The sequence below is a fragment of the Nerophis ophidion genome, linkage group LG11 (assembly GCF_033978795.1).
Source record: "Nerophis ophidion isolate RoL-2023_Sa linkage group LG11, RoL_Noph_v1.0, whole genome shotgun sequence".
Classification (NCBI taxonomy): domain Eukaryota; kingdom Metazoa; phylum Chordata; class Actinopteri; order Syngnathiformes; family Syngnathidae; genus Nerophis; species Nerophis ophidion.
This window is the reverse complement of record NC_084621.1, coordinates 36,637,174-36,658,931: the sequence shown is the minus strand read 5'-3', so window position 1 is coordinate 36,658,931 and position 21,758 is coordinate 36,637,174. Positions and strand designations below refer to the sequence as shown.

The window sequence follows — 21,758 nt, the reverse complement described above, 5'->3', positions numbered from 1 at the left end:
GAATAATACTTCAACAAATATGAATGTAAGTTCATAAACTGTGAAAAGAAATGCAACAATGTAATATTCAGTGTTGACAGCTAGATTTTTTGTGGACATGCTCCATAAATATTGATGTTAAAGATTTTTTTTTTTTTTAAGAAATGTTAAGCATTAAGTTCATGAATCCAGAGGGATCTCTATTATAATCCCCAAAGAGGGCACTTTAAGTTTATGATTACTTCTATGTGTAGAAATCTTTATTTATAATTGAATCACTTGTTTATTCTTCAACAAGTTTTTAGTTATTTTTATATATATTTTTCCAAATAGTTTAAGAAAGACCACTACAAATGGGCAATATTTTGCACTGTTATACGATTTAATAAATCAGAAAATGATGACATAGTGCTGTATTTTACTTCTTTATCTCTTTTTTTTTTCACCCAAAAATGCTTTGCTGTGATTAGGGGGTACTTGAATTAAAAAAATGTTCACAGGGGGTACATCACTGAAAACATTTTGAGAACCACTGAGTTTGACAATTCGCGCTCCTCCTCCACCTTCAGGTGCTCAATTGGGTTCAGGTAGTATATCCGAGTTTTATTTCAACACTATTGTTCGTTGATAAAATACTGTAATAAAAATACCACAGGGATGTACTCACTTTTGTGAGCTACTGTAGATTGTGTGGGCATATTTGATATAAACATGATAACAATTTGGACTTTGAAGTATAATATAGATAGCAAGTTACCAAACTTTGAAAATGACTTAATAACTAAATGAAGCAAAATTGCCTTTTGACTAACTGACTGTTAAGGGGAAGCAGACAAATTACAGTTATCTTGTTTCTCCTGATATTGCAACATGGATTGTGCAAAGAGGTCGCAAGCTGGCGTGAGGAAGTCATGCCTTTCAATGTGCACCTATACTGTGTTGTGTTCTTTACCATAGATGGCCATCTTGCAGAAACATCACTTTCCTAACCCATTTTTTCTCTCAAATTGCAGAACCATGGAGAACATTGACGATGACAAGACCCCTGCTTTTGTTTTTGAATCCATAAAGCTTTTGGATTTCTGTTTGCACCAGGTAAGCCAGGATACACACCTAAGTGGTTATAGGCTCTAAGCGTAGTTCATGGGCAAGCAATAAATTAAAGTTTTTTAATATACCCCTCTCAGTGTCTCAAACGGCTTCACAGGCCACAAAGGCAATGGACAATGTTGGCAATTGACCAGGGAGCAATGTATGTGAAGGCGCACACACAAAAAAATGAAGACAATCAAAACAAAATTTGTCAGTTTTCTAGACTACCGCTGCCCATTTCCATTGGTGGCCCCCTCTGTTTTGGAGAATGCAGCACATGTAATAACATGATATGTTATTACATTATTGCCCCTTTGTTGGAATATTATCATTGTTTACCAACAAACTGAGAAATCAAAGTGATAAGTGGTTATTCAAGTTCAGCAAGTGTAGAATTTTGATTTAAAAAGGGTTTCACTGACAAACAAGATTAAATTTTTTTTAATGTCAAAACTGAAATACATCAACAAAGATGAAATGCCTTATGGACGCACATTATTTCCAAACCACTATGGGCCACATAAAACGCAATCGTCGTTCAGGGGTTTTTAACATTTTTGACTTCGGGGCCCACCTCTTCACTACACAGGGACCCAGGGCCCACTCATATATATACTATAATATAGTACTCTTACTCTTGTTTTGAATGGTATTCAATAATTGCAGTATATCTAACCTACTTACAGTTTAACAGGACAAACCTTGTCAAATGATATGAAACCATATGTTAATCACAAATATTATTATCAAGACTTATGTCAGGCTCATTACCAAAGTAGATACTAATCAAATATACTTCAGAACAAGGGACTCATACAGAATTAAATCCATAAAAACATGTATACAACCTCTTAAGGGGACAAGCGTTAAAGATGGATTGATGTATATAAGAATATGTAGTGCTAAAATAAATAAATGATAACAAATAATAATAGAAAATGGATAGATGGATGGATGTATATAACAATATGTAGTGCTAAAAAAAAATATAACAAATAATAATATATTTTTGTTTATCCATCCATCCATCCATTTTCTACCGCTTATTCCCTTTCGGGGTCGCGGGGGGCGCTGGCGCCTATCTCAGCTACAATCGGGCGGAAGGCGGGGTACACCCTGGACAAGTCGCCACCTCATCACAGGGCCAACACAGATAGACAGACAACATTCACACTCACATTCACACACTAGGGCCAATTTTAGTGTTGCCAATCAACTTATCCCCAGGTGCATGTCTTTGGAAGTGGGAGGAAGCCGGAGTACCCGGAGGGAACCCACGCATTCACGGGGAGAACATGCAAACTCCACACAGAAAGATCCCGAGCCTGGATTTGAACCCAGGACTGCAGGACCTTCGTATTGTGAGGCAGACGCACTAACCCCTCTACCACCGTGAAGCCCTATTTTTGTTTAATAAACCATAAATAAAATTAATGAGCAAATGAAAATACAGCTTCAACACTTTAGTCATAATTTTGGCTCTTAAAAAACTTTTATGACTTTAGCTCTAGACTTCTTCTGTTTGTTTGATGATGTCATTACTGCCACAAGTGGTGGAAAAGTGTATTACAACTGTGTACCGCCGCTGCCCATACGAACCACAGCTGAGAAACAACGGGCAATGGGCAAAAAGACTAGAGGTTTTATTTAACAACTTTATTTAATATTTTTGGTGATTAAAGTGCTAGAGGACAGCTAGCTTTTAGCGGCACAATATTGTTATTATTTGAATATTGACAGTATTGCACAATAACAAGGTACATTTAAGACCAGTTTATTGTAAAATACAATCCTAATGTTGTACAAGATGTATAAGTAAGTGGGCCTCGCTCCTTCTCTCCATCAGTTTGAGGGGTCTTTGTCTGGAAAATGTGGAAGGCTTCTGCTAGGGCTTAAAATGAATAAACATAAAGGGAATCCAAAAATGTAATAACACAACATAATATGATAATAAAATCTCTATAATATTTTAATTAAAAACTCATACACATTAACAGTCACCCTAACTTGGATTTGATCCTGGTCCCCAAGTTCAGAGACAAAGCAACATTAGCAATTGAGCTATCCAGCCAATGACAATGCATCTCCTCTATTAGCGAGCTGTTTTCTGTAAAAGGATATGATTTTATTAACAGTAAATGGTAAATGGGTTGTACTTGTATAGCGCTTTTCTACTCCTTTTTAAGGAGCCTAAAGCGCTTTGACAGTATTTCCACATTCGCCCATTCACACACACATTCACACACTGATGGCGGGAGGACCCATCAGGAGCACGGGTGAAGTGTCTTGCCCAAGGACACCACGGACGTGACTAGGATGGTAGAAGGTGGGGATTGAACAAGCAAACCTCAGATTGCTAGCACAGCCACTCTACCAACTTCGCCACGCCGTCCCCGATGGCCGATTGTCAGTGGGTTGGCTGTTGAGGACCTCTGTTCCATAGGTTTTGAGGCTACAATGTAACACAGTTTACTGTAAAAGCTATAGGGCGACACAGGACGCCACCATCTTGCACTGACGTGACATTACCTTATACACTCTACTATGTGTCATACCATCCCTCCATTCATCCATCCCCTTCCGCTTATCCGAGGTCGGGTCACGAGGGAAGCAGCCTAAGCAGAAAAGCCCAGACTTTCCTCTCCCCAGCCACTTCGTCCAGCTCTTCCCGTGGGATCCCGAGGCGTTGCCAGGCCAGCCGGGAGACATAGTCTTCCCAACGTGTCCTGGGTCTTCCCCGTGGCCTCCTACCGGTCCGACTTGCCCTAAACACCTCCCTAGGGAGACGTTCGGGTGGCATCCTGACCAGATGTCCGAACCACCTCATCTGGCTCCTCTCGATGTGGAGAAGCAGCGGCTTTACTTTGAGCTCCTCCTGGATGGCAGAGCTTCTCACCCTATCTCTAAGGGAGAGCCCTGCCACCCGACAGAGGAAACTCATTTCGGCCGCTTGTACCCGTGATCTTGTCCTTTAGGTCATAACCCAAAGCTCATGACCATAGGTGAGGATGGGAACGTAGATCGACCGGTAAATTCAGAGCATTACCTTCCGGCTCAGCTCCTTCTTCACCACAACGGATTGATACAGCATGTGCATTACTGAAGACGCCGCACATATCCGCCAGTTGATCTCACGATCCACTCTTACCTCACTCGTGAACAAGACTCCGAGGTACTTGAACTCCTCCACTCGTGTCATACCATTATGATTTGTTATCAAATATTTGTAAATGGTTAGCGAATTAGGATGAGTGAGACTTATTTTCAGCAAAAAGAGCAGAAAAAAATAAACACATTCTGATTCCCAAAAAGTAGACCTACACTAAATCTACTAGAGAGAGTTGTACCGTAGTATATTCACTAAGGTGGGTGTGTCATTGTGTTCATTAGATAAAGAACGGACAAGGGGACCAGTTTGCCCTGCAGTCGGTTGTGCAGTACGGCCTGGTCTTGTTCGAGAGTGTCTTTGACCCTTATCAGACGTGGAGGAGACAACTGGCAGGGTGAGTGTGTGTAACTCCACCAAGGCTACCCCCATTTGATGCTTTGTAATATCTTCCTTAAGCTCAGTGCATGTGTAACATCCTGTCTGGCTGCCTTTTGACATCATGCCTACGTGGAGCGGTATTTTGTCGGAATGAATAGGACGGCCATGACTCCAGTTTGGGCTGTGTGTCTGTGCGTGTGTTGCAGGGAGGAGGTGAGCTTGATGGAGAGGAACAAGTACAAGTTCTCCCCCCTGCCTATTCCAGAGGAGCTGAATGCTCTTTTACACGGTGAGCAACTCTACTTGGGCCTCCTCTGATCTTCATCAGACATGCATACCAAAGGAATCTAACTGTTCTTTGAGTCTAAATATTAACATGTTTTTATCGCCACTGCATGTCTTACCCAAGGGGCCCTTTTGATATATTGCCTTCAGCCCGGCAGCAGAAGCAGTCTCACATTCTAGTGTATGCAATGAAAGGTCACATCATTAGGTTCATTTGCACAATCTAATGAGATTTATTCTAAAATTATGCCTTTAAAAGATAATACTGACACTGAGATAACTCTCATTAACCTCAGGTTAGTTTTATAATGAGTGCATTTTGACGATAAATTTTCAGGTGGAGGGAGAGTAGAGTAGAGTAGTTCTTTAAGAGCGTATGCAAATTAAGAGGGTCAACATTTTGTATAAAATATTACAAGCATCCAAACACAACTTGACACAGTACCTTTCAAAACTACAATTTACTAAAATATTATATAATACTGTACATTTCTGCAGCATTATAACAATTATTTACAAGGTAGAATTTGTGAAACCTTTCCTGCAGAGTTTATTTAGATTTTGCAGGTGTACCTGAGGTCGTGGTACGTAATAATGTCTTAAATAATACAGAATACATTGAACAGAATAAATATTTAAAGTAGTTTGGGCCACCTTTGACATTTTCCCCTCATCATGTTATTCTTATTAATTTGGCAAATAACAAGCTGAAACAAATATATTCATTTGATGTGGGCCTACTTTCATTGTATTTTTTAAACAAGCTATTGGCCACAAATAGCATCCGGGACACACTTCCCTTGTTTCATGTTGTACGTGTAGATTCCATGCAGGTTAAAGGTTAGATGCTCCTAAAGGGTTCTTTAGTTCTAAACTTGAAGTGTTGGGTTTCCTTGTTTGTGTCCTGAGTGGGTGTGTGCCCTGTGGGTAATAAAAATGTGCTTGTTGTCACCTCTGCCAGGAGGTTATGTAATCTTTGAGGATTGTTTGTCTGGAACATCGATTTACGAATTGAAATGGTTCTTGAACATGGTTCGGAAATTGAAAAGTTTGTTTTGGTGAAGAAACAATGTAAACATGAATAGTTTGTTGTAGCCTTGACAAAAATCCCTATTTTAGAAAAATAATGCACTTTTTAAAGACACTATATTATGTATTTATATTTACATTTATATATACATTTATATATATTTATATGTACATATTAATGGGTGTGTGTGTATGTATATATATATATATATATATATATATATATATATATATATATATATATATATATATATACTGTATTGCCAAAAGAAAATTTGGCCACATGCCTTTACTCACATATGAACTTGAAGTACCATCCCATGGATATGTCCAAAATGTTTTTGGTATCCTGGAGCATTCAAAGTTCCTTTCACTGGAGCTAAGGGGCCAAGCCCAACTCCTGAAAAACCAACCCCACTCCATAATTTCTCCTCCACCAAGTTTCACATTCGTCACAATGCAGTCCGAAATGTAACAATCTCCTGGCAACCTCCAAACCCAGACTGGTCCATCATATTTCCAGATGGAAAAGTGTGATTCATCACTCCAGAGAACGCGTCTCCACTGCTCTAGAGTCCAGTGGCGACGTGCTTTACACCACTGCATCCGACGCTTTGTATTGGACTTGGTGATGTATGGCTTAGATGTAGCTACTCGGCCATGGAAACCCATTCCATGAAGCTCTGTGCGTACTGTACGTGGGCTAATTGGAAGGTCACATGAAGTTTGGAGCTCTGTAGCAACTGACTGTGTAGAAAGTCTTTGCACTATGCGCTTCATCATCCGCTGACCCCTCTCTGGGTCAGTTACAGTGGCCTACCACTTGGTGACTGAGTTGCTGTTGTTCCCAAACTCTTCACTTTTCTTATAATAAAGTTTTCTTTGGAATATTTAGGAGCAAGAAAATTTTATGACTGGATTCGTTAAACAGGTGGCATCCCATGACAGTTACACACCAGAGATAAATAAATAAATGATAAATGGGTTGTACTTGTATAGCGCTTTTCTACCTTCAAGGTACTCAAAGCGCTTTGACACTACTTCCACATTTACCCATTCACACACACATTCACACACTGATGGAGGGAGCTGCCATGCAAGGCGCCAACCAGCACCCATCAGGAGCAAGGGTGAAGTGTCTTGCTCAGGACACAACGGACGTGACGAGGTTGGTACTAGGTGGGATTTGAACCAGGGACCCTCGGGTTGCGCACGGCCACTCTCCCACTGCGCCACGCCGTCCCTGATAGTGGCCCATTCTTTCACAAATGTTTGTAGAAACAGTCTCCATGTCTAAGTGCTTGATTCTATACACCGGGCCAAGTAATTTAGACACCTGATTCTCATCATTTTGATGGGTGCCCAAATGCTTTTAGCAATATAGTATATATATATATATATATATATATATATATATATATATATATATATATATACAGTATATATATATATATATATATATATATATATATATATATATATATATATATATATACATATATATATATATATATATATATATATATATATATATATATATATACATATACAAACCCCGTTTCTATATGAGTTGGGAAATTGTGTTGGATTAAAAATATAAACGGAATATAATGATTTGCAAATCCTCAACACATATTCAGTTGAATGCACTGCAAAGCCAAGATATTTGATGTTCAAACTCATAAACTTAATTTTTTTTTTTTTCAAAAAATAATTAACTTAGAATTTCATGGCTGCAACACGTGCCAAAGTAGTTGGGTTTGGGGATGTTCACCACTGTGTTACATCACCTTTTCTTTTAACAACACTCAATAAATGTTTGGGAACTGAGGAAACTAATTGTTGAAGCCTTGAAAGTGGAATTATTTCCCATTCTTGTTTTATGTAGAGCTTCGGTCGTTCAACAGTCCGGGGTCTCCGCTGTCGTATTTTATGCTTCGTAATGCACCACACATTTTTGATGGGGGACACGTTTGAACTGCAGGTAGGCCAGTCTAGTACCCGCACTTTTTTACTACGAAGCAACACTGTTTTAACACGTAGCTTGGCATTTTCTTGCTGAAATAAGCAGGGGTGTCCATGATAACGCTGCTTGGATGGCAACATATGTTGCTCCAAAACCTGTATGTACCTTTCAGTATTAATGGTGCCTTCAAAGATGTGTAAGTTATCCATGCCTTGGCCACTAATACACCTCCATACCATCACACATACTGGCTTTTCATTTTTGCGCCTAGAACAATCCGGATGGTTCTTTTCCTCTTTGATCCGCAGGACACAACGTCCACAGTTTCCCCCCAAAAAATGAAATGTGGACTCATCAGACCACCGAACACTTTTCTACTTTGCATTAGTCCATCTTAGATGAGCTTAGGCCCAGCGAAGCCGGCGGCATTTCTGGGTGTTGTTGATAAATGGCTTTCGCTTTGCATAGTAGAGCTTTAACTTGCACTTACAGATGTATCGACAAACTGTATTTAGTGACAGTGGTTTTCTGAAGTGTTCCTGAGCCCATGTGGTGATATCCTTTAGAGATTGATGTCGGTTTTTGATACAGTGCCGTCTGAGGGATCGAAGGTCACGGTCACGTGGAGTGATTTCTCCAGATTCTCTGAACCTTGTTGAAATCTCTAAATTTATTGCAATTGCACTTTGAGAAACGTTGTTCTTAAACTGTTAGATTATTTGCTCACGCAGTTGTGGACAAAGGGGTTTACCTCACCCCATCCTTTCTTGTGAACGACTGAGCATTTTCTGGAAAGCTGTTTTTATACCTGATCCTGGCACCCACCTGTTCCCAATTAGCTTGCACACCTGTGGGATGTTCCAAATAAGTGTTTCATTAGCATTCCTCAACTTTATCAGTATTTATTGCCACCTTTCCCAACTTCTTTGTCACGTTTTGCTGGCATCAAATTCTAAAGTTAATGATTATTCGCACAAAAAACGTTTATCACTATAAACATCAAATATATTGTCTTTGTAGCATATTCAACTGAATATGGGTTGAAAATTATTTGCAAATCATTGGATGCCGTTTATATTTACATCTAACACAATTTCCCAACTCATATGGAAACGGGGTTTGTATTAGGGCTTCACGGTGGAAGAGGGGTTAGTGCGTCTGCCTCACAATACGAAGGTCCTGAGTTGTCCTGGGTTCAATCCCAGGCTCGGGATCTTTCTGTGTGGAGTTTGCATGTCCTCCCCGTGAACGCGTGGGTTCCCTCCGGGCACTCCGGCTTCCTCCCACCTCCAAAGACATGCACCTGGGGATAGGTTGATTGGCAAAACTAAATTGGCCCGAGTGTGTGAATGTGAGTGTGAATGTTGTCTGTCTATCTGTGTTGGCCCTGCTATGAGTTGGCGACCTGTCCAGGGTGTACTCCGCCTTCCGCCCGATTGTAGCTGAGATAGGCACCAGCGCCCCCCCGTGACCCCAAAGTTAATAAGCGGTCGAAAATGGGTGGATGGATGGATATATATATATATATATATATATATATATATATATATATATATATATATATATGTATACTGTATATATGGTACAGGGGGCTTCACGGTGGAAGAGGGGTTAGTGCGTCTGCCTCACAATACGAAGGTCCTGCATTCCTGGGTTCAATCCCAGGCTCGGGATCTTTGTGTGTGGAGTTTGCATGTTCTCCCCGTTAATGCGTGGGCTCCCTCCGGGTAGTCCGGCTTCCTCCCACTTCCAAAGACTTGCACCTGGTGATAGGTTGATTGGCAACACTAAATTGGCCCTAGTGTGTGAATGTGAGTGCGAGTGTTGTCTGTCTATCTGTGTTGGCCATGCGATGAGGTGGCGACTTGTCCAGGGTGTACCCCGCCTTCCGCCCCATTGGAGCTGAGATAGGCGCCAGCGCCCCCCGCGACCCCAAAAGGGAATAAGCAGTAGAAAATGGATGGATGGATATATGGTACAGTAGTATTATGTACATGGAGCAAAAAAAGACTTACAAATGCCACATTGGGTAAAATGAAGTAGCATAAATGTTTTGGATAAACACACTTACTGTAATTGAACACAAACATAATGCTAAAATGTTCTGATCGTATTTATTACTACAAACAACTATTTTTAAGTGCAAATAATTTTGCGGGAACATCCACTGTGTCTCTAAACTTTTACTTTCAGAGAAACAGTGTCCTCTACAGTGGACAGTTTTGAAAATGCAGTTTCTCAGAAAAGTTGACTCACAATAGTCTTCAAGTCATGTAAATACCTTACAAATTTTTGTTTAGCTTCTCTGGCTTCATCTTTACCGGGTGATGGTAGCTTATCAGGTAGCTTCTGTATGCAACAGGTGCGTTCCCTCTGCACAGCGTACCTCGACCGAGAGCTTTATCACCTCCGCTTGTTAGCAATATAACTTAAAATGTTTTGAACGGATTTTGAAAAAAAAATCCTCTACACACTACAAGTGCAACACACTTCACTTCCTGCTCTCTCTTTTGCTCCACACCCCCACATTACGGACCTGTGCCGTGCAGAGAAATTGGGGAGATGTAGATTATTTTTGGACATGCCTAAGTAAAAAAAAAATAAATAAATAAAAATACATACCAAGTTTTCGTTTGATACCGTCACGGCATTATTGAGAAGATTTTCAAACTGGAATACAGCAGTATTTACAAATCATCTACTAAAACAAGCTAGCTAAAAACAAAACATACAAACATCCTTCATGTATATACATATATTTACAGTACAGCCCAAACATTTGGACACACCTTCTCATTCAATGGGTTTTCCTTATTTTCATGACTATTTACATTGTAGATTGTCACTGAAGGCATCAAAACTATGAATGGACACACGTGGAGTTATGTGCTTAACAAATAAAGGTGAAATAACTGAAAACATGTTTTATATTCGAGTTCCTTCAAAATAGCTACCCTTTGCTTTAATTACTGTTTTGCACATTCTTTTTTTTTTTTTTATTAAATCAACACAAAAACACACAAGATACACTTTCCATCAGTGCATCAACCCCCCAAAGAAAACCCCTCCCTCCCCCATTCACACCCAGCCACACCCACTCACCCACTCACACAAAAAAGGGTTGTTTCTTTCTGCTACCAAAATGCTGGTTCCCACAACATATATAACACAGTCTGCAAGGGACACAGTCCCTGAAACACACATTATTTTTTATGTAATTGTTTTATATGATTTTACTTTCTTTTTTATCCCAAATAAATGTCATTGTTTTCCTTTTTTTTAAATCTCATTTTCCATCCATCCATCCATCATCTTCCGCTTATCCGAGGTCGGGTCGCGGGGGCAACAGCCTAAGCAGGGAAACCCAGACTTCCCTCTCCCCAGCCACTTCGTCTAGCTCTTCCCGGGGGATCCCGAGGCGTTCCCAGGCCAGCCGGGAGACATAGTCTTCCCAACGTGTCCTGGGTCTTCCCCGTGGCCTCCTACCGGTTGAACGTGCCCTAAACACCTCCCTAGGGAGGCGTTCGGGTGGCATCCTGACCAGATGCCCGAACCACCTCATCTGGCTCCTCTCGATGTGGAGGAGCAGCGGCTTTACTTTGAGTCCCTCCCGGATGGCAGAGCTTCTCACCCTATCTCTAAGGGAGAGCCCCGCCACACGGCGGAGGAAACTCATTTCGGCCGCTTGTACCCGTGATCTTATCCTTTCGGTCATGACCCAAAGTTCATGACCATAGGTGAGGATGGGAACGTAGATCGAGCGGTAAATTGAGAGCTTTGCCTTCCGGCTCAGCTCCTTCTTCACCACAACGGATCGGTACAACGTCCGCATTACTGAAGACGCCGCACCGATCCGCCTGTCAATCTCACGATCCACTCTTTCCTCACTCGTGAACAAGACTCCTAGGTATTTGAAATCCTCCACTTGGGGCAGGGTCTCCTCCCCAACCCGGAGATGGCATTCCACCCTTTTCCGGGCGAGAACCATGGACTCGGACTTGGAGGTGCTGATTCTCATTCCGGTCGCTTCACACTCGGCTGCGAACCGATCCAGCGAGAGCTGAAGATCCCGGTCAGATGAAGCCATCAGGACCACATCATCTGCAAAAAGCAGAGACCTAATCCTGCGGTTACCAAACTGGAACCCCTCAACGCCTTGACTGCGCCTAGAAATTCCGTCCATAAAAGTTATGAACAGAATCGGTGACAAAGGACAGCCTTGGCGGAGTCCAACCCTCACTGGAAATGTGTTCGACTTACTGCCGGCAACGCGGACCAAGCTCTGGCACTGATCGTACAGGGAACGGACCGCCACAATAAGACAGTCCGATACCCCATACTCTCTGAGCACTCCCCACAGGACTTCCCGAGGGACACGGTCGAATGCCTTCTCCAAGTCCACAAAGCACATGTAGACTGGTTGGGCAAACTCCCATGCACCCCCAAGAACCCTGCCGAGAGTAAAGAGCTGGTCCACAGTTCCACGACCAGGACGAAAACCACACTGTTCCTCCTGAATCCGAGGTTCGACTATCCGGCGTAGCCTCCTCTCCAGTACACCTGAATAAACCTTACCGGGAAGGCTGAGGAGTGTGATCCTACGATAGTTGGAACACACCCTCCGGTTCCCCTTCTTAAAGAGAGTAACCACCACCCCGGTCTGCCAATCCAGAGGTACCGCCCCCGATGTCCACGCGATGCTGCAAAGTTTTGTCAACCAAGACAGCCTCACAGCATCCAGAGCCTTAAGGAACTCCGGGCGGATCTCGTCCACCCCTGGGGCCTTGCCACCGAGGAGCTTTTTAACTACCTCAGCGACCTCAGCCCCAGAAATAGGAGAGTCCACCACAGATTCCCCAGGCACTGCTTCCTCATAGGAAGACGTGTTGGTGGGATTGAGGAGGTCTTCGAAGTATTCCTTCCACCTATCCACAACATCCGCAGTTGAGGTCAGCAGAACACCATCCGCTCTATACACGGTGTTGATAGTGCACTGCTTCCCCTTCCTGAGGCGGCGTATGGTGGTCCAGAATCGCTTCGAAGCCGTCCGGAAGTCGTTTTCCATGGCTTCCCCGAACTCCTCCCATGTCCGAGTTTTTGCCTCCGCGACCGCTGAAGCTGCACACCGCTTGGCCTGTCGGTACCTGTCCACTGCCTCCGGAGTCCTATGAGCCAAAAGGACCCGATAGGACTCCTTCTTCAGCTTGACGGCATCCCTCACCGCTGGTGTCCACCAAGGGGTTTTAGGATTGCCGCCCCGACAGGCACCAACTACCTTGCGGCCACAGCTCCGATCTGACGCCTCCACAATAGAGGTGCGGAACATGGTCCACTCGGACTCAATGTCCAGCACCTCCCTCGTGACATGTTCAAAGTTCTTCTTCCGGAGGTGGGAATTGAAACTTTGTCTGACAGGAGACTCTGCTAGACGTTCCCAGCAGACCCTCACAATGCGTTTGGGCCTCCCAGGTCTGTCCGGCATCCTCCCCCACCATCGCAGCCAACTCACCACCAGGTGGTGATCGGTAGAAAGCTCCGCCCCTCTCCTCACCCGAGTGTCCAAAACATGAGGCCGCAAATCCGATGACACAACTACAAAGTCGATCATGGAACTGCGGCCTAGGGTGTCCTGGTGCCAAGTGCACATATGGACACCCTTATGTTTGAACATGGTGTTTGTTATGGACAAACTGTGACGAGCACAAAAGTCCAATAACAAAACACCACTCGGGTTCAGATCCGGGCGGCCATTCTTCCCAATCACGCCTCTCCAGGTTTCACTGTCTTTGCCAACGTGAGCGTTGAAGTCTCCCAGTAGGACAAGGGAATCACCCGGGGGAGCACTTTCCAGTACTCCCTCGAGTGTTCCCAAAAAGGGTGGGTACTCTGAACTGCTGTTTGGTGCATAAGCACAAACAACAGTCAGGACCCGTCCCCCCACCCGAAGGCGGAGGGAGGCTACCCTCTCGTCCACCGGGTTGAACTCCAACGTACAGGCTTTGAGCCGGGGTGAAACAAGAATTGCCACCCCAGCCCGTCGCCTCTCACTGCCGGCAACGCCAGAGTGGAAGAGGGTCCAATCCCTCTCGAGAGAAGTGGTTCCAGAGCCCTTGCTGTGCGTCGAAGTGAGTCCGACTATATCCAGCCGGAATTTCTCGTGACGTTCCACGTCCCAAGAGCTAGCTTCTGTAGCCGAGGATCGGACCGCCAAGTGCCCTGCCTTCGGCTGTCGCCCAGCTCACATTGCACCCGACCTCTATGGCCCCTGCTATGGGTGGTGAGCCCATTGGAGGGGTGACCCACGGTGCCTCTTCGGGCTGTGCCCGGCCGGGCCCCATGGGAACAGGCCCGGCCACCAGGCGCTCGCCATCGTGCCCCACCTCCGGGCCTGGCTCCAGAGGGGGGCCCCGGTGACCCGCTCATGGGCGAGGGAAATCTGGGTCCATGATTTTTCTTCTTCATAAAGGTCTTCGAGCTGCTCTTTGTCTGATCCCTCACCTATAACCTGTTTGCCTTGGGAGACCCTACCAGGGGGCTTTATGCCCCCGGACAACATAGCTCCTAGGATCATTGGGACACGCAAACTCCTCTACCACGATAAGGTTGCAGCTCATTTTATTTTATTAAAAAAATAGAAAATAAAAAAAATAACCTTATTTTCATCAGACCAGGTTGTTAATGGAATTAGACTTGTCTAAAAGGTTTTTAAAACCAGGTCCAGTCCAGACAATGTCAAAGTGGGGCTCAGCAACACACACCCTCATCCATGTACAACAACAAAAATTAGGGAAACAACAGATTGCATATAAGTTATAAACAAAATTACATTTTCATAAAAATCATTTGTGTATAGTCCATATTATGTCCAAGTCAGATTCAACACACACCTTCATTTTGTACACTCAAAAATAGGGAACACAACAATAGATAGCATATATGTTGCTGTTGTTGCATATCTATAAACATTGTTACATTTTCATAATAAGCCTTTAAGGATTTCCCATCTTTTTTCATGTTTTTTGGCATCATTATCGTTGTCAATCATGTATCTTTCTAAAGTTAAAAAATACTGAATAAATGTTTTAAAGAAAGTAATACTAAGTGAATATCTATTTTTGGCCTTAAAAATAAACCTTTTACCAAGTACTATAATTAAATTGACTAAGTCATGCTTGTCAATAAACTCTCCTAAAATAACAGAAACTATATCAAGCTTCATAAACAAACCAATCCTTGAACACGTTTTTTCAACTTCCACCCAAAAAGAAGACACAATGTGACAATACCAAAACAAATGCAGGGTGGATTCAGATTCCTGACAGCAAAAGCAGCAATCATCTGACTCAGTCATATTCCATAGTTTTAACATTTTCCCCGTGGGTAAGAAGTTATAAATAATTTTAATTTGAAAATAACTGTTTTGCACATCGATAGTAGTTTTGTAGATTAGTTTGAATATGGCATCCCACGGCAACGGGCAGTCAAAAAAGTCCTCCCATTTTCCATATGTGTTGTATGGGACAGCCTTCAAAGATTTATTTATTAAATAAAAATTATATTTTTTTATTAATTTTAGTTGCTTTTTGCCAACTAGAATTTCTTATTAGAGGTTTACAAACTAGTAATTTAGTAGTTCCATAATTAATTATTTGTTTCCATCTTTTCCTAATTACTCCAGTTAGTTGATTAAAAGAAAAGCTTGAACAAGCATCACCATACATAGTTCTAAATTCATCAAACTTCATAATTTTACCATTCTCATTGATAATATTGACAAAAATTATTCCTCTTTCAAACATATTTTTCCAAAAGAAGGGCTTTCCATCTATTAAAATATTAGAGTTCATCCATATTATCTGCTGCAAAATATCGTCTCTTTTTTCTGGCACATAAAATTGAAAACACCACCATGAGTGGATCGTTTCCTTTATGAACCCCTCCATGTTTCCCAGCAGACTGTCTACATAAGAAAAATGGGAGGGAATCTCTTGTAAAAACGGATACAATTTCTTTTGATACAGTACATGTTTTCTGTCCAACAGCACACTTGTGTACCACTCAATGTTTAAGTACATCTTTGGAACAATTGATGCTTTTAAAGAGAGACACATAGCTTCAAGGTTGAGGAAGTTTCAGGCCCCCATATTCATACTCATTGTACAAAACCTTTCTTTTAATCTTTTCTGGTTTGCCGTCCCAGACAAAATCAAAGACCCTCCGTTCATAAACCTTAAAGAAGTGTTGTGATGGAGCTGGTAATGACAAAAACAAAAAAATAAACTGAGGAATAATTAACGAGTTGACAATAGATATTTTACCATATAAGGTTAAGGATTTCCCTTTCCATAGTTGCATAATTTTGTCCAGCTTTCTTAGTCGATTATCATAATTTACTGAGCATAGATCTTCCAGATTCTCTGGTACAACACCACCAAGTATGTTAACAGGTCCATTTGTCCACAAAACAGGCACTTTGCATTCCATTCGGAAGGATGTTCCCTTTAGATTTCCGATCCTTAAAATTTTACATTTATCATAATTAAGCTTAAGCCCAGATTGCCCACATTCTTGGCATTCTCTCGATAAGCTTCAAGAGGTATAGTCACCTGAAAGAGTTTTCACTTCACTAGTTTTGATGCCTTTGGTGACAATCTAAAATGTAAATAGTAATGAAAATAGAGAAAACACATTGAAATAAGGTGTGTCCAAACTGTATACATGTATGTATGTATACATGTATATTGCTGCTCACTGCTCGGTGATGGGTCAAATGCAGAGGATAATCCTGCTGTGTGTGTGAGACAATCATTGGTACTTTAAGATATACAGTCGTGGTCAAAAGTTTACATACAAATATATATATAAATATAAAGAACATAATGTCATGGTTGTTTTGAGTTTCCAATAATTTGTACAACTCTTCTTTTTTTGTGATAGAGTGATTGGAGCACATACTTGTTGGTCACAAAAAACATTCAGGAAGTTTGGTTCTTTTTTTAATTTATTATGGGTCTACTGAAAATGTGACCAAATCTGCTTGGTCAAAAGTATACATACAGCAATGGTAATATTTGGTTACATGTCCATTGGCAAGTTTCACTGCAATAAGGCGCTTTTGACAGTCATCCACAAGCTTCTGGTTGAATTTTCGACCACTCCTCTTGACAAAATTGGTGCAGTTCAGCTAAATTTGTTGGTTTTCTGATATGGACTTGTTTCTTCAGCATTGTCCACTCGTTTAAGTCAGGACTTTGGGAAGGCCATTCTAAAACCGTTATTCCAGCCTGATTTAGCCATTCCTTTACCACTTTTGATGTGTGTTTGGGGTCATTGTCCTGTTGGAACACCCAACTGTGCCCAAGACCCAACATCCGGGCTGATGATTTCAGGTTGTACTGCAGAATTTGTAGGAAGGGAGGAAGGGCAGACAGAGAGAGGGGGGCGCTTGGAGGATGGGAAGTGTGTGTGTGTTCCCTTTCCTCTCTAAGTTTACGTTTACAGGGAATCCCTTTTTCTTTCCAGGCTGTTTTGTTTAATTTTTTGGACTCATTTTAAGTGAGCAAAATATAAAAAAACCTGGGGAATGGCTAAAAAACCCCCACCAAAGACGCACTGAGAATTGGCGACGGAGTAATGGATGGCGTAAACAGGATGTGACGTAGGGGTTGCGCACCGTGTGTCCTCTACTGCGCAGGAAATAATGTCATCAAAATGGCAGCACCCTATGGCTTCCAGCAGCACACAAAAAATGAATGAAGCGTTTGTACACTGAGACGTGGTTTGCATACATAGGCATATTTGTCGTGAGCTAAAGGTTCGTAAACCGAAAAGTTCGCAAATAGGAGTTCTTAATTTCATTTTCCACTCTACTCCATTAGCTAACATTCATGCTACAAGGCTGAACACGTGTGTGTGTGTGTGTGTGTGTGTGTGTGTGTGTGTGTGTGTGTGTGTGTGTGTGTGCGTGTGTGTGTGCGTGTGTGTGTGGGTGTGCGCGTGTGTGTGTGTAAGCGAGTGTCCCCGCCACCGCTCACGGAGACAAAGACAGTGGATGACTGACAAGATGGTTCACTCTGTTCATTTTATTCTACTGTGGGCGGATTTTAATCAAACATTCAAGATTTTTCAGAAGGAACTTGTAATTCGATTTTGGGGGTGATCCGGCTAATATTGAGGCCGGTGATGCATCCATTGTGGAAAGGGCAGACGGTCGCTAACATTGCTCAGAGCGTAGTTGTGTGTCTCATACAAGCATAGCCTGGGTAAGTGTTGTACCAAGTTAAAAAGATGTTGTTAGATAAAGTGCTAGCGGCAAAAGTTAGGGGTGGATTTTTAATGATACTTTCAGAAAATGTCAGAAATGGGATAAGGAACAAATCATGCAATTTTTTGGGTGATCCAAATCACCGTCTGGATTATTTTTAAAATGATTTTTTACTATTGCTAGATAGGTCCGTCAAATTGATATGATATTATTGATGATGAAATTTTGATTCTATATATTAACCACCGGGTACTCCGGCTTCCTCCCACCTCCAAAGACATGCTCCTGGGAATAAGTTGATTGGCAACACTAAATTGGCCCTAGTGTGTGAACGTGAGTGTGAATGTTGTCTGTCTATCTATTTTGGCCCTGCGATGAGGTGGCGACTTGTCCGGGGTGTACCCCGCCTTCCGCCCGATTCTAGCTGAGATAGGCACCCGCGACCCCAAAGGGAATAAGCGGTAGAAAATGGATGGATGGATATAGGAACCATATTTTTTCTAATTTGGGTCTTGCGCTAAAACCCTGATTAGTGCCATTGTTTTCCGTATGTGAAAAATTAGTAGCCTGAAACAGAAGCTTTAAGTAATTGTGAATGCCATATAAAAGGATCAATATATGCATGCTAACGTACTATCTTACACACATTTCCAGAAAGTCTGCAAGACAGTGAGAAAATACCAGAGCTGCTGATACTCAGGCTGGTTCATCTCCAAGGAGCTATCATCAGTGGGGGGAAGGTCTGTCTCCATATCCTCCTCATCAGCGTTTATGACTGTCTGAAAATCTGATTACAGAAGATCTTATTATCTTTTGTGTTTATTGCAGAAGAATGGCCTCCTCGCCGTCACCCCTCACTCGGCAGAGGACCTCTACTCTGTGCTGCAAGCCTGGTGCTGCCGGGCTTCTCATCAGTTGAAGGATACGTTGCTTCCTCGGCTTACCTTGCAGTGCCTGACCGCAATGATCCACCTGGTGCATTTTAGCAGCCCCTCAGAGCGGCAAGTGGAGATCAAGACCATACTGGAGAGCTTCTTCCAGCTCGTCAACTGGAACCGACCGCTGAGCATCGAGCAGCAGGATGGGCAAAACTCGGAGGAGAGTCTGATCTCCCTCCAGAGCCTGATGCTAAGTAAGAACACAGATCAACATGGTGGCAAACATAGAAGACAAATGTGGCTCTGTGCTGTCCTTTTGTAGCCGCCGTTCCTGAGATTTTGCACTGTTCGGACCGACCTGCCCTTCAGGCTGTCTTCCTGAACAACAACTGCTTTGAGCACATCCTCAGGCTCATACAGAACAGCAAGGTTTGACACTTTTTTTCTTCTTCTAGAATGTGTTTGCCAGCTTTTTATCCATGTCTTGTCCCGTCTTGTCCGTCTACTATTCTTAGTTTATTTTCAGCAATTATTTGGCTGTATCAAACAAACATAAAACAGATCAGCGGTACCTCTGTTTTTTGTAGTAAGGGTCCATTGAAAACGCTACAATTTTAGCCATAGAAAATAATGTAAATCTAATTCATTCATTCCAAACAACCAACTATTTTGAAACACTTTTAACAGAGAATACATAGTTTTACCTGTCCAAAACAATTTCAAATATGTAAAAATGACAAATAAAATTTATATATGAACGTCTAACATTACATGTATCTTCATTGAAGATTCTTAAGACGTCACATTCGTACTTTGTTGCAAGTTCCTTCTTTAATTCAACAGTGTTTTTCATCTTATTTATTAAAGTTCGGGCACTCTTGTTATAATTCAAGAATGCACAGACATCGGCTGTGTGCTCAAAAAACTTCAATCAACTAGTGCATTGTGCAAGACAAAACTACAAGGACAGCCGGTAAGCGCCATATTACATTTGTTTGTCAAAACAGTATTGCACTTTAAAAAAAATCATTCAAAATCCATATCTGAGACAAGAATACTTGTTTTATTTCTAATGCATTCTAACTCGTAAATAAACACTTGCAAAAGTCAGCTCACAACAAGATCCAAAAACTTCCATCATTGTTTTATATAGACACTGTAAGTATATAAGTAACAGGCATGTTCATAATATGTGTAATATTTACATATTTTGATCATTTTGAGCATAATTTCACAGACGCTTCAGAACGTTTTCCATTTCCAATAACAACACAACTATTATTAATAATAATGGCGGACTTCATGAGAGACAAAAAATACGACTTTGGAACAAATGATGATCCAGAACCTTATTTCTTTGAGCCTGCATATACAGAGATTGAGCTACAAGTTTTAGAAGCTGACTGATAAGCAGATCCAGCAAATACTGTAGCACTATTGAGACACTGTAATTCCGCTCAGTCAACAAGTACTTTTGGTGCTACATCGCCTACTTGTGACTCCATCTGCCTCTGGCCTTTGCTAAACATCAACGACAAACTACCAACATAATAAAACAATCACTTACTCTTAGGAATGTAACAGTATCAAAATCTCACGGTACGATATACCACGGTATTGAGGCCATGGGAAAATTATTATTAATATTTGTAACTGCAAACAAGTATTTTGAAGTGCAAATAACTGTGTGGGAACATCCACTGTGTCTCTCAACTTTAACTCTCTGAGTCCTATACAGTTTACATTTATTATATCCGTTTGGAAAATGCAGTTTCTCAGAGAAGATAATACACATTTTAACTTTTAAGGATGTTAATACCTCACAAATTGATGTTAAGCTTCGCTGGCTTTATCTTTTTCAGGTGATGGTAGCTTATTATACTGTATGTGCAGCAGGTACTTTCCCTTTGTACAGTGGGCTTTGACAGAGTCTGGTTGGGCTTGGAACCTTCACCACAGAGGTTATGCTTTCACCAGGGTTTGTTTATCTGTTTGTTAGCAATTTAGCTGAAAAAGTTATTTTGGAAAAAAAAACAATTTCTCTTAGCGACTAGGAAGGGGAACACAATTCACTTCCTGCTTCCTCTCGCTCTCCTTTACGGCGCTCAAACCTCCCACATTGCAGTCCCGCGCTACACAGGAGATTCTGGGAGAGGTAGTTTATTTCCAGACCCGCCAAAGTAAAAAAGCCAGAAAAAAGCTGCAATCACCAAGTTTACGTTTGTTACTGTCACGCGTTACGGCATTATTGCGAATATTTTGAAACCGCAATACCGCGGCATCTACAATACCGTTGCAGCCCTACTCACTGTACAAGGTCTGGTCTCACTGGGATGCTGACTGATGAGATGTTTATATCTTCCCGTTTAGATTAAAACACATTTATTCATAATCCTCACACAGGCTAACTAAAAAAACCCAAACAAGCATTTTTTCTTGTCTTTTTCGCCATCTCCGGTTATAAGTTAAATGTCAAAGTTGACCAACTTCTCGGTTTATGGCCACAACCTTCTGCTATACAAGGGAGGGGCATGATTTATAATCTACAATGAACTTTCATCAACTCAGAGGCGCTGCAGTAACTTAATGGTTCTGTATGTCAATATTGCAACATAAGCTACAGTATAAGCGAAACATAATCACAGCGCTGCTAAAAGTAGTTCTGTGGTGTTTGCACCTCTATTACCAATATCGCTTATACTTGGCTAATATTCAGGTCACGAGATGTAAATACAATTTTGTTGGTGATGTTTGTTGTTTTGGAGTGTTTTTTTAGAG

General features: G+C 41.8%; 1 protein-coding gene across 3 annotated transcripts in view; it reads left to right on the top strand.

Annotated features, from left to right (window-relative positions):
* The window catches only part of nbeal2 (neurobeachin-like 2), a 146,985-nt gene that overhangs the window by 40,244 nt on the left and 84,983 nt on the right, over window positions 1-21,758 (top strand). For all 3 annotated transcript variants that reach the window (XM_061915773.1, XM_061915774.1, XM_061915772.1), the window contains exons 4-9: window positions 993-1,074; window positions 4,462-4,574; window positions 4,765-4,847; window positions 18,757-18,842; window positions 18,931-19,234; window positions 19,303-19,409. In XM_061915773.1, the coding sequence (XP_061771757.1) occupies window positions 993-1,074; window positions 4,462-4,574; window positions 4,765-4,847; window positions 18,757-18,842; window positions 18,931-19,234; window positions 19,303-19,409 (775 nt within the window). The remainder of the gene's footprint in view (window positions 1-992; window positions 1,075-4,461; window positions 4,575-4,764; window positions 4,848-18,756; window positions 18,843-18,930; window positions 19,235-19,302; window positions 19,410-21,758) is intronic.